General features: G+C 40.4%; 1 protein-coding gene across 10 annotated transcripts in view; it reads left to right on the top strand.

Moving 5' to 3' along the window:
* Nucleotides 1-13,200, top strand: part of SYBU (syntabulin) — a 76,044-nt gene that overhangs the window by 51,434 nt on the left and 11,410 nt on the right. For 3 of the 10 annotated variants that reach the window (XM_077493229.1, XM_077493227.1, XM_077493228.1), the window contains 2 exons: nucleotides 932-985; nucleotides 11,426-11,629. The exons of 2 other annotated variants lie outside the window; for them this stretch is intronic. In XM_077493229.1, the coding sequence (XP_077349355.1) occupies nucleotides 932-985; nucleotides 11,426-11,629 (258 nt within the window). The remainder of the gene's footprint in view (nucleotides 1-931; nucleotides 986-11,425; nucleotides 11,630-13,200) is intronic. 5 more of the 10 variants (XM_077493231.1, XM_077493230.1, XM_077493232.1 and 2 more) reach the window with 4 other exon arrangements.

Genomic DNA, 13,200 nt, shown 5'->3' with positions numbered 1-13,200 from the left:
AATATTTCCGATGGAACCAATTCCTATTGGGAAAACCGCTCGTCTGTATGCTGTTCCAACGGACCAAAAACGACGCATGCTCTGAAGCAAGTGTGAGACGGAAGCTATTGGCTACTGGCTATTGAACTTTATTTTTCTAGTCCCGTCGTACGTGTTGTATGTCACTGCGTTCTTGGCGATCGGACTTTGGTGTGATCGTGTGTAAGCAAGACAGTTTCAGCGGAATTTCGTCGGAAAAACCTTCAGAGTTTATTCCGACAGGAAAACCAGTCGTGTGTACAGGGCATAAGAGTTCAAAGTTCTCCAATTTGACTTTATGCAAATCTTAGGCACAACACATAGAACATAATACATACGTTTGTTGCTCTTTATTACCATTAAAATTTGATTTTTAAATCAGTCGGTAAACAACCAGTGCTATCCAGCAAACATGGCAACAGTCTGAGATCTACATGGTATGTTGGTAAAGTTTTCACAAAACTTCTGGATGGTTCTTTAGCCTCATACCTATCCCTTTTTGATGTTCCTAAATTTGAGGGAAGGGGGGCATAATCCATGGAGGCAGGTGACCGGTCCATGCTCTGAATCTGGGAAGACTTGAGTTTCACTTTCAGATGTTCGTGTTTTATGGTCTTTTTATAAATTTATGAATATGGGCAAATAAATGTTGGCAATCGAGGCAGCCAACTACAGAAGATGATCACAAGAGCAGATACCATGCAGATATTTTGTATTACCATGTCAGTTTAGAAACTAGGGTGTATTGGCAGTGTTTGGCAGGTTTATTTCTGTATCACCAAAGGAGACTCTGTCTCATTTTGCTTGAGGTTGGGGACTGTTGCTATGAGATTTCCAAAGCTGCAGAGTGAATTATTTTGTATGTATGAAATGTTCTCTGAAATGGCCTTTTCCTCTCTCCTGCTTTTGGAAGACCGCCCTACCGCACAGAAACTCAGAAACGGGGCTCCAGGAACACAGCTGAGAGGTGACTGCATGTGTACCTCCACCATATCCATGTACATCATTGTGTGTGGACCTTGTGCTGTTCTGGTACACCTTCAAACATATGTGATCCTCTTCACTCCAAGTTTTTTGTTTTTTTGTTTTTTGTTTTTTTGGCAGCTTAATATGTGCTCTGAGTGCAGGTCTGGGACGTAACCACATTACAAGGGGCCTCATAGCAAATTTTAATTGGGGCCTCCTAGTGACAACTGGCAACGTCAGTTTGGACAATCGTATAATTGATTCTAGCTTAAAATATGACTAACTCAAGGACACAGGAGGAGAACTGTTCGCATAGTTGGCACACTGCTAGGTACTAGAGCTGTGGATACATTTTGCCAGAGAAGAGCAGCAGCACGGGAATTAACTTTTAACCTTTATTTCTCCAGCTAGCACATATATTGGCTCATCAGCATTTCAAAACAACTGATATTTGAGTATGAAATCTTGGCTCTAAGTCCTCCCATTCCTTTTGCCACCGTAGTAAGCAAAAAGTGCGTGTGTATGTATGTGTATATGTATATATATATATATGTGTGTGTGTGTGTGTGTGTGTATATATGTATGTGTGTGTGTGTGTGTGTATATATATATATATATATATATATATATATATATATATATATATATATATATATATATATATATATATATATATATATATTCTCTATCACAATAGCAATCCTATGTATAATTAATCTATAAACTTAAAGCAGACCTTCAGTCATTATTATTTTTTATTTTTTTTTCAACTTTCCATGTATTAAATCTTCTGCCCTTCTTTTAACTTTGGATAGTAAAACCATTTACTATCACAGTGGGGGAGATTTACTAAAACGTGTGCACTCTGTCTGAGGCAGCTGTGTGTGCCAATCAGCTTCTAACTTCAGCTTGTCCAGTTAATAAAGTGGATGTAAGCCCGATTTTATGAAATCTGACCTAGGCACAAGACTGGAGATAAAAGCAGCTGAAGATGTATGTCTTGGGAGCTTACTATAAATTGGCAAAGAGTGTCTTTTCACAGCACAGCTCTGAAAGTATTTTCGTTCTTCTGCCTATGTGGAATGGGGGGTCTTTCCTCCTATTGGCTGTCTCCCAGTGTAAGCCAATACTCCACACCTACTGCTGAATGAGGAAGTGAAAATTCTAACCCGATGTAAGAATTCTAAAGAATATAGCAAGTTGAAGACAGCAGATATACATGTAAAACATATGTAGGGAGATTTGTTTCAACTCTCTCTGTATCATCTGAGGTTGTTCATTTCACTGGGTATATGTCAGGGTTTACATCCACTTTAAGCTTTAGCAATAAAACCTGAAAATTGATCAGATTCTGTGCAGAGCCGCACCAGGTTTTGCACTCTAGTTTTAGTAAATAGCCCCCACTGTGTTCAAGTACAAGTGACCCTGTGGCTAAAGTGGATGTAGACCCTTACACCAGTGAAGCGAACAGCCTCAGATGATACACAGGGATAAAACAAATCTCAAATATACTAGTTTTACATGCATATCTGCTGTCTTTAACTTAATATTCTTTAGAATTCTTAAGGCCCATACACACAATCAGACTTTTTGACAACAAACATGCAAATTAGCTTCTTTGGAGCAACATCTGACCGTGTGTATGCTCCATCGGACAAACTTTTTTGGTTTTCATCGGACTTTTGTTGGCTGTGCGAACAAACAAACTTTCTGGCAACAAAAGTCCGATGGAGCAAAGTCTGATCGTGTGTACAGAAAACCATAGGACTTTTGTACAAAGTACAAACAGGCATGCTCAGAACCAATGCAAAAGATCAGACAACAATACAGAAGTTGACCAAAGGTGGTAGCAAAGAGCAGAAAAAACACATGATTTGGTGAAAGTTGGCTGAAAAAGTCCTGCTGTGTGTATGCAATACAAGTTCAGGGCCGACGCCCTTTGTACAAAAATCCAAGGGAAAGTTTGTACAAAGTCCTATCGTGTGTATGAGGCTTTACATTGTGTTAGAGTTTTCAGTTTCTCATTCAACAGTAGGTGTGGAGTCTTGGCTTACACTGGGAGACAGCTGATTGGAGGAAAGGCGTGCACACACCCACTTTCCTCATAGGTAGAGACTTTCAGAGCTGTTCTGTGAATTGGCAAGCTCTGTGCTAATCTATTTATAGTAACCTCCCACCAAATTTCAGGCTGCTTTTATTTCAGTTGAGAGAGAACTTGTCAGAAGTTATCGGGCTGATAACAGAAGATTTAGAGCAGGAAAACAGAGATGAGAAAATGCTACAGATATGTGCCCGGCTCAAATTTGAATCAATCGGGTTTACATCCACTTTAAAGCATCACTTTATATCAGAAGTTTAATTGTGTATTCTATAAAATGGAAAGCTAGAAAACTATAGAATGTCACTATGTGCTAATTGCGTTATTTGTGTTGACTAGCAGTTCTCCTCCCGTGATACAATACTTGATCCTTATAGATGACTATTAGGACACTTTAATTAGAAAATACTCCATGTTCATTTATTGTATAATGGAAAGCATTGATACAGTTTTGTAGTTGGAAAATGATTTTAATTTTGGCATCCATCTTGTCCAATAAAATGTGGTTATTTTATTTCCCTTCTTCTGTGGTTGTTGTTCCAGAACTCACTGTAGCTGTTTACCATATATACATACTTCCCAGTGTATCAAGAATACAATTTGGCAAACTTTGAAACCTATAACAACCTGTCTGCCATAATTAATAAACTTTGGCCTTCGCAAACATAGCAGGTCCTAAAAAAAAATTTGGAACACTGAGAAGTATTAAAATATATGTTTATGATTGAATATCATCTCAAGAATCATAAAGGACTGGTAAATGTATATTATGTCTATGTACAATAAGCTACTAATATCCCAATATCTATATTGCTTTAGGGTATCTAATATTAAACTGTACTTTGTTCAATAATTAAAAACTTAAGTTGAACTCCAGGCAAATAGCCCAGTATATAATATATATATATATATATATATATATATATATATATATATATATATATATCTCTATCTATATCTCTATCTATATCTATATCTCTTCCCCTCTCTATCTCACAAAAGTGAATACACCGCTACATTTTTGTAAGTATTTCATTATATCTTTTCATGTGACAACACTGAAGAAATGGCACTTTACTACAATGTAAAGTAATGAGTGTACAGCTTGTGTAACTTTGTTGTCCCCGCAAAATAACTCAACACACAGCCATTAATGTCTAAGCTGCTGGCAACAAAAGTGAGTACACCCCTAAGTGAAAATGTCCAAATTGGGTCCAAAGTGTCAATATTTTGTGTGGCCATCATTTTTTTCCAGCACTGCCTTAACCCTCTTGGGCATGGAGTTGATGGCATTCATGGTTCCCTCAATTTGTAGCTCCCCAGTGCCGGCAGCACTCGCCAGAGCAAGACACTCCCACCACCATGCCTGACTGTAGGCAAGACGCACTTGTCTTTGTACTCCTCACCTGGTTGCCGCCACACATGCTTCACACCATTTGAACCAAATACGTTTATTTTGGTCTCATCAGACCACAGGACATGGTTCCAGTAATCCATGTCCTTAGTCTGCTTTTCTGTTTTGTGGGCTTTCTTGTGCATCATCTTTGGAAGAGGCTTCCCTCTGGGATGACAGCCATGCAGACAAATTTGATGCAGTGTGTGGTGTATGGTCTGAACACAGACGGGCTGCCCCCCCCCCCCCCCACTCCTTCCACCTCTGCAGCAACACTGGCAGCATTCATAAGTCTATTTCCCAAAGACAACCTCTGGATATGATGCTGAGCACGTGCGCTCAACATCTTTGATCGACCATGGCGAGGCCTATTCTGAGTGGAACTTGTCCTGCAAACCGCTGTATGGTCTTGGCCACCGTGCTGCAGCTCAGGTTTAGGGTCTTGCCAATTTTCTTATAACCTAGGCCATCTTTTTGTAGAGAGAATTTATTTTTTATTTTATTTTTTCAGATCCTCAGAGTTCGTTGCCATGTTGAACCTCCAGTGACCAGTATGAGAATGTGAGAGCGATAACACCAAATTTAACACACCTGCTCCCCATTCACACCTGAGACCTTTTAACACTAACGAGTCACATGACATCGGGGAGGGAAAATGGTTAATTGGGCCTAGTTTGGACATTTACACTTGGGGATGTACTCACTCTTGTTGCCAGTGGTTTAGACATTAATGGCTGTGTGAGCTACTTTGAGGGGACAGCAAATTTACACTGTTATACAAGCTGTACACTCACTACTTTACATTGTAGCAAAGTGTCATTTCTTCAGTGTTGTTACATGAAGATATAATAAAATATTTACAAAAATGTGAGGGGTGTACTCACATTTGTGGGAGTGTGTGTGTGTGTGTGTGTGTGTGTGTGTGTGTGTGTGTTTTATTATTTTAAAAAAGATTTCTAATTCTGACTGAGCCTTATGATTTTAAGCATCCCTGCCAGGAATGATTAACCACAGCCAGGTCGCATTCCCCTCCTGGAGACTACACATTTATTCAGCTTGGTAAGGATCTACCCCGGCCTGTGATTGGACATTGAGGGAGAAGCAGGTCGTCACTGTGCCTTCTGCACCTGTAAGCACGTTCACAGATGCAGACTGACGAGTGCTGTACAAGGCAATAGAGCCCTGACCCAATCAAATCAAAGTCGTGCCTCTGTGTCCACTAGTATTGCACATCAGAGGCTTAAAGAAGGCTGATATTGGTGCCATGTCTTGTACATTGGCTCATTCTCTGTAAAAGTACATTTTAGGTGTTTGAATACATATAGAAGTAAATGGTGTTTGTTCATCTTCCTGGGGTTCAGCGATAGAAATAATGTTCTTCCAATCTGCAGTTGTGTTAGATGGCCCTTATCCCTGGTACACACAGTCGGACATTCCGAGGGAAAATGTCCGATTGGACCGTGTTGTTGGATAATCCGACCGTGTGTGGGCTTCATCAGACTTTTTCCGTCGGAATGTCTGACCAACAAAGTTTGAGAGCTGGATATAAAAATTTTCCGACAACATGATCTGATCGGACTTTGTCCGATCGTTTGTAGAGAATTCAGATCGGACAAAGTGCCACGCATGCTCAGATCAAATTCCTAGACCAAAGCTTTTGGCTACTAGCCTGAACGTAGTCCCGTCGTAACTAAATTACGTCATCCCGTTCCAAACGATCGGATTTTCCAACAACTTTGTCCGACCATGTGTATGCAACATCAGTTTCGGACAAAATCCGTCGGACAAGATCCAACAGATTTTGTTGTCGGAATGTCCGACCACGTGTACAAGGGCTTATGGTTGTGGGTAGAGCTTGGGTAACCCTGGATGATCTCTCTCAGGGAATGTAGCAATTGACTGTTTTGGGATTTTTGCAGTTGACCACTGTTTGTTTTCTCGGAGATCAGAGAAGTAAATACAAATAAAGCAATCGGCGCAAAAAAAAATCCTAAATGATCTAAAAACAAATCCAGCTAGCACAAAAAGATCATCACGTAATTCAAGTGAAATGTAAGGTGCAGCGCAAAAACAGATAAATGTAAAATTGCAATATTTAAATGCAGCATTAAAAATCAGTCGCAAAGTCTGAGAGGGGAAGAGGACTAAAAGTCCCAGCAAGCACCAATGTGGCCCTTTGCCAGCCTTCATCTGGCTCTTGGGGGCTCCCTCTGATACTAGACGCTATTCCGCCCACTGACACTAACAACGGAGGATCATTTCTGCTACTAACACCTACAATGAAGCACGACTCCTACCATTCATACCAATGATGGGGCGCTATTTGTCCTACTGATGCCAAAGATGGGGCATTATTTCTCCTACTGTACACAGATAAGACTCTCGCTTACACTCACTAATCTAAGACTTTACTCCTACTGATGCTGGGACGTTATCTTACCCCACTGGCCACAATCTGACCCCCCCCCCCCCAATGTCTGAACTGACCTTTTTGTTAGAAAGTTTGGAGATCCCTGATCTACACAATAGAGCTTTTTTCTATTTATTTTTTTATGGCTCTTGTGAAAACTTCTACAGGTACATGCATTCAACATTCTTTCTGTTTTTGAATTTACACGGTTTGAAGAGAGTATGGGTTCATAGTTTGACCTCCACACTGCACGTGGTTTTTTATTTTATTGTTTTTTTTATTCAGATAATGCCATGTATGGTCAACTTTTTTTTTTTTTTTTTTTTTTTTATAGTAATTTTTAACATGAGGGAATAAAATGAATTTCCTTCTTCTTTTTTTTTTTTTTTTTTTTTTACCTAGTTTGGTTATACTCCCCTAGTCCCTCATTACAGTATTCTGAAATTCATAGTACATGTACTTGAAGTCCCTGTAAAAGACCAGGCTCCATCCCCTTAACAATGGCTCATGTGTTGAAACACTGATGTTTGGCTTCTCCTTGATCACAGCAGGTCTTCACCTGAAGGTTTAAAGTAAGTTCAGGTTCTTTTTAACTAAGACTTCCATCAATGGAGTTACTGTTTGTAGGAAATGTCCTCTTTACTCACCTAATCAGAACTGAAGCTTGTGATAACGCCTAAAATATTTACACACGTGGCTAAATATTAACTGTTCCTGCTTGTCCTTCCTAATTTGCCCATATTTGATGGACAATGTCCAATAAACTGTTGAAATTATTTTCACAGAGCAATGTTCATCTTGCCTCTGCAGCGCTATCAGTACTTTGTACATGCCTAGTTCAAACATGTTATCCCTTGTACACACGGTCGGACATTCCAACGGAAAATGTCCAATCGGACTGTGTGTGGGCTCCATCGGATTGTTTCCCTCGGTATATCCGACAGACAAAGTTTTAGAGCTGGGCTATAAAACTTTCCGACAACATGATCCGATTGGACTTTGTCTGATTGTGTGTAGAGAATTCCGATCGGACAAAGTGCCACGCATGCTCAGATCAAATTCCTAGACCAAAGCTATTGGCTACGAGCCTGAACGTAGTCCCGTCGTAACTAAATTAGGTCGTCACGTTGCGTACGATCCCATTTTCGGACAATTTTGTCCGACCGTGTGTATGCAACACAAGTTTCGGACAAAATCTGACGGATTTTGTTGTCGGAATGTCCGACCGTGTGTACAAGGGCTAAGAGTCCATTCACACAGGGGCAACATGACTTCCAGCGAGACTTTGGGAGGCAACTTGGACACGACTTAGGAATCACAGCGTGACGTGAGGCAACTTACAAGGCAACTTGAAGTTGCCTCCAGGACAAGACTTTGCCAGAGGCCAATCACATAATAATCAGCTCTGTGGGAGGGAGGGGTTTGCCTAGAAAACTATTTTTATGTGTAGCCTACTCCAACGGACAAAGTGCCACGCATGCTCAGATCAAATTCCTAGACCAAAGCTATTGGCTACTAGCCTGAACGTAGTTCCTTCGTAACGAAATTATGTCATCACGTTATGTACAATCGGATTTTCCGACAATTTAGTCCGACCGTGTGTATGCAACATCACTTCCGGACCTCTTCCAGAATTAATCCGTCGGAATTACTCCGACGGATTTGGTTGTCGGAATCTCCGACCGTGTGTAAGACAGCTCTCATTCACTTACATTGATTTTATCAAGTTGCGCGACTTGAGGCAACTTGGGACGACTTCAAATCATATCCAAAGTTGCCCCTGTGTGAATGGACTCTAAGGGAAGACCCATGTTCTTATGAAATGATCTTTGTGTTTGAATTCAAGGTGATATTTTTTATGTAGGCTTCTCGAGACAACATTTTCACACCATGCTCTATTGAATTTTGAGACTAACTGGGCGTAAACCTGGGGGCAGACCAGTGCTAAATGAATGACATACCTGGATTAAAAAATATACAGTACATGCTTATTTAGGTATCTCAGATACTTCATCTATGTTGTCCCACAGCCATGGCCCCAATAGGTCAAATAATGGAAGGATTATCTATAATGTAAATAGGTAGGAGTATCCAGTAATGATTGAGTCACAGCTTCACTATGGCTTTGTGGGATGGAGAGGCAGAAAGCACTGAGGGGAAAAGGCAACTGAAGTAATTGAGGGATATAATAAGCCGCGTCATGATCATATTGGCTGGTTCCATTAGTTTGGTGGGCTAGACCTTTTAAAGTATACCTGACGTTAAATTAAGTAGGATAATCTCTGAATATAAGCTGGTCATACGTTGTAATTTTCATATTCAATTTCCTTTTAAATTGACCTTCAACTGTGTTGTGTAAGAGGCTTTTAGGTTTGACCTCCAAATTATGTTCTATTACATTATATGGTTTTGATAAATCTAAAGGGAAATTGTATAAGAACATTGTAAATGTGTGGCCAGCCATAGTTTCCTTAGGTGCCTGCTTGTGTGTTCAGCTTGTGTATTGATTGCTCAGTATTCCCTATACATGGGGTGTCTCAATATGTCCATTGTGACTAATTCTCTTGGATGTAAGCCTAGCCCTGCCCAATCTACCTCTTCTGCATAAAGCTGATCTCTGGGCAGATATAAAAATAATACACTAATGCTGCTCTGTAGTCAATAGTATGTTGTTTTCCGCCTCTTGCAGTCCCTGTGCAGAAGGTCTGCAGTGAAAGAGGAAGAACCAGTAACAAAGCAATGAACTTCTCAATGTGCTAATCCTTCATTGTCCATTCATAGGCTGGGTTGGGTCCAGGGTGACCTGGGCTCAGATAAAGTGGGGATGAATGATGGCGGGCATCTGACCGACTGAAGACCTCCTAGCTGCACAAAAAAAGTACTTGGGCTGTATGCTCTGGATTGGAGGCAAATATTTCAGCAAACATTTTATTTTATTTTTTTAATGTTACTTTTTTTTAAGGGCTATTGAGTGTTATTTTTGCTGGCGTTCTGATTTAACTATTTGCCTATCACTATAAAGGAAGTGGCTTAACCTAATAATGGGCAAGTGCAGAAGGTGGAAGAGCTAAGCTCTCAACCATTAAAAACAACTATTCTATCATGTCTATGGGTGCCCAGCATCCTATAGTAAGTGTCTTCTTTATTTTTTTGTTTTTTTGTTTTTTTTTGGTATGGTCTTAAAGGGTAACTCCACTTTTGTGGGGAACAAAATGGCAAATAAAAAAATATAGCATTATACAATTGCAACTCAAGTCATATTGTAATTGAATGATATTAAAACATTACATCTCCTTTTCATTATACAGCTCTGTCATTTTCTATAAAATGCAATGCAATATGGCTACCCGGAGGTGTTCTGTACACAGAATGTGTACAGAATGCCCTCTAGAAACATATAATTTTCTGCTTGTGTGATTTGGCTCACTGATTTTCCCAGAAGTCCACACTGAGGCCCCTTTCACACGAGGCGGTTTCCAGGCGCTACAGCGCTAAAAAAAGGCACCTGTGTAGTTCCTGGAAAAAAAATGGAGGGCTTTTCACACTGGAGCGGTGCGCTAGCAGGACGGTGAAAAGTCCTGATAGCCGCATCTTTGGAGCGGTGTATTCACTGCTCCTACCCATTGAAATCAATCTATACCGCCGGCAAAGTGCCACTGCAGCGGTGCTTTACAGACGGTTTTAACCCTTTTTCGGCCGCTAGCGGGGCGGTTTTAAAAAAATAAATAAATAAATAAATAAAAAGATATAGCGGCACTTTACCACCGATGCCCGCACCGCCCCAGTGTGAAACGGGCCTAAGATACAGGTCAGATATTTGGCACCCGCTGCAACAAAAATTTAATTTTTTGGTGAGATACTCCTAGTAGGATGTTAATAATACATTTTATTTATAACGCACTTTCCATCAAAAGACCTCAAAGTGCTACACAGTTACAAAAAACAAATAACTTAATTCAAAAACATTTGCTAAAAAAAGTCTTCAATCCCTTTTTTTTTAAATTTTCAGTAGACTGAAAAACACTCAAACTATCAGGCAAAGCATTCCACAAACGTGGGGCAGCAACTCGATATTCTGTCTAAAGGGATGCAGAACCCTGAAATTTTCCTCATTAAGGCCCTGCAAGTGCGGCGGCTGATTTGATAATTATGAAACCACTCCCATTAGGCTCGCTCAGTAGGGAACAGGCAAACTTGCAGGCATTTTTTCAGACTAACAAAAGGTAGGAATCTGCAACAAGGTTTTTTTTTAATCTTTGTAATGTACATAGATCACCCAGAGGGGAATGTTGTTTTTTTTTTTTTTTTTGTTTTTTTTTTTCAACAAAAGTGAAGTTACTCTTTTTTTTTTTAAATATCTGTTTTTGTTTTTTTTTTTTTTGTTTTTTTGCATTCATCAGGTATGCCATCAGTCGTGAATTATGTAGATATTATGAAACCGAAGATCCTTTACTCTCCTAGATGCCATTCTATAAAATGTTTCAGTGTGATCTGGAATCTGAAGCCCCGGTGTTCATTTTCAAATATTTGTGTATTTCAGCCGAGTGTCCCATGGGCGAGGTCACAACAGTTCATCTGGAAAGCCTGCACAGAGTCCGCCTGCCACTCGAGAGAAGGATCTGTTTGCAGTGCTCTGTAGGAATCAGTTGAGTCCAATTAATGTTCATGATGCATATGGGATCTCCTCTCCTAGTAGCAGTAACTCTGGGTCCTACAAGGGCAGCGACACCAGCCCTACACTCAGGTGTTGTACTCCATTCTGTACCTTCACCAGCTCATCTTTATATCTCCATAAGGCCATGTCGCTCATTTCTTTATGCATTCATTTATTCTAAAGGGAAGGGATTGGGACAAGCACTTAGTCCGGGCTTATTTTTGATTACCGTAGCTTATTCTAGCCATACATGTGAAGACTTTTCACGGAGTTAGGGAAATCAATGCATTCCCCCATTTGCCTTAAACAACAGATGCATGATTCTCCCGCTGCTGGTTGTTGTGTTCTGGTAGCTGCCACCCACTGCTGTCAAAGTACTTGAACCGGGACTGCAGCTGATTGAAGGAATCAGGTGGAAAACACTCAATTTCTTATCCAACTGGTGTTGTCTGCGATCATGATTGTTAGCTCACTTAGAGAGAGCATATTACATTGAAGAGCTTATCAGAAGCGGAGTCCCCAAGTTGGGAGCTTGGTTCAACCATCATGGTTGATGTGCTTCTGTGCTGCCAATCCAGGTGTCCTAAAACCATGAAAGTATTCACAGGCATTGCCCAAAATTCCAGCTGTGTATGTCCATTTTCATTTTCATGGTCCCTCAAGGGGAGTACTGGTCTGATAATGTAATACTTTCATTGTTTTAGGACACCTGGATTGGCAGCACAGAAGCACATCAACCATGATGGTTGAACCAAGCTCCCAACCTGGGGACTCCGCTTCTGATAAGCTCTTCAATGTAGTATGCTCTCTCTAAGTGAGTTTCTGTTCCACGGAGCTTACAATCATGATTGCAGAGAAGAGACAGATGTGGCACCACAAAGGCAAATATACTGTGGGTAGGGTGGTGACTGCAGTCAAATTCCAACTGAAATCACAGAAATGGATATGCAGGCATATAGGTCTTGTACTGTCCACTTTTTTTCCTAGTTTTACCTCCCTTTTACAGTTATAGCAGTTTTGCAGGTTGTCTAAACTGACTGGGCAGTCAAATAGGCACCAGGATTAGACCAGGTGCGTTCTGGCATCTGCACTTAGTAACAGAGCTGGTCTGGAGAATCCCCTCTCTTCAGCTGCTATACAAGTTTGTGTGAGGATACTTGTGCCAAGGGGTGTGGCTGCTACTCAGCTCTGCCAGCACAGAGGTGGTATTGTGGGATGCAGTATTTTCAAGCAAAAATCTGTCAAATTACATGTGGAGGGGTTCAGGGTTATAATAAAGTGAGAAAAAAAGTTTGAATTTAATTGGGCTTCACTTAGCTTGTGGCAGCCACAGCATGGGTTTCCTGTTTCTTTATTGGTCTAATCAGTATGGCAACTCCTTGATTGCTATTCTAATTCAAGTGATCTATTAGGTAAGGTTCCTTCACAGTTAGACATTTACAATTTGATCCTACCATGGTTGGTTACAGAGGGGACAGCTGGAAATGATCCATGAGATATTTTTGCCCAAACCAGTCATCTTCTCATGTTTGTTAACCATATTCCCATTACATGGCAAATCATCGTTCTTCATGTTTACATAAATTTTTGCTCTGTTATTCAGTGCTCAAGAAGCTACAGTAGTAGGCTTAAAAACATTTCCAAAATATTCTATTTGAAAC

The sequence above is a fragment of the Lithobates pipiens genome, unplaced genomic scaffold (assembly GCF_037356315.1).
Source record: "Lithobates pipiens isolate NorthernLeopardFrog02 unplaced genomic scaffold, aLitPip1_a1.2 Scaffold_19, whole genome shotgun sequence".
NCBI lineage: Eukaryota > Metazoa > Chordata > Amphibia > Anura > Ranidae > Lithobates > Lithobates pipiens.
This window is presented reverse-complemented; position numbering and strand designations above follow the sequence as displayed.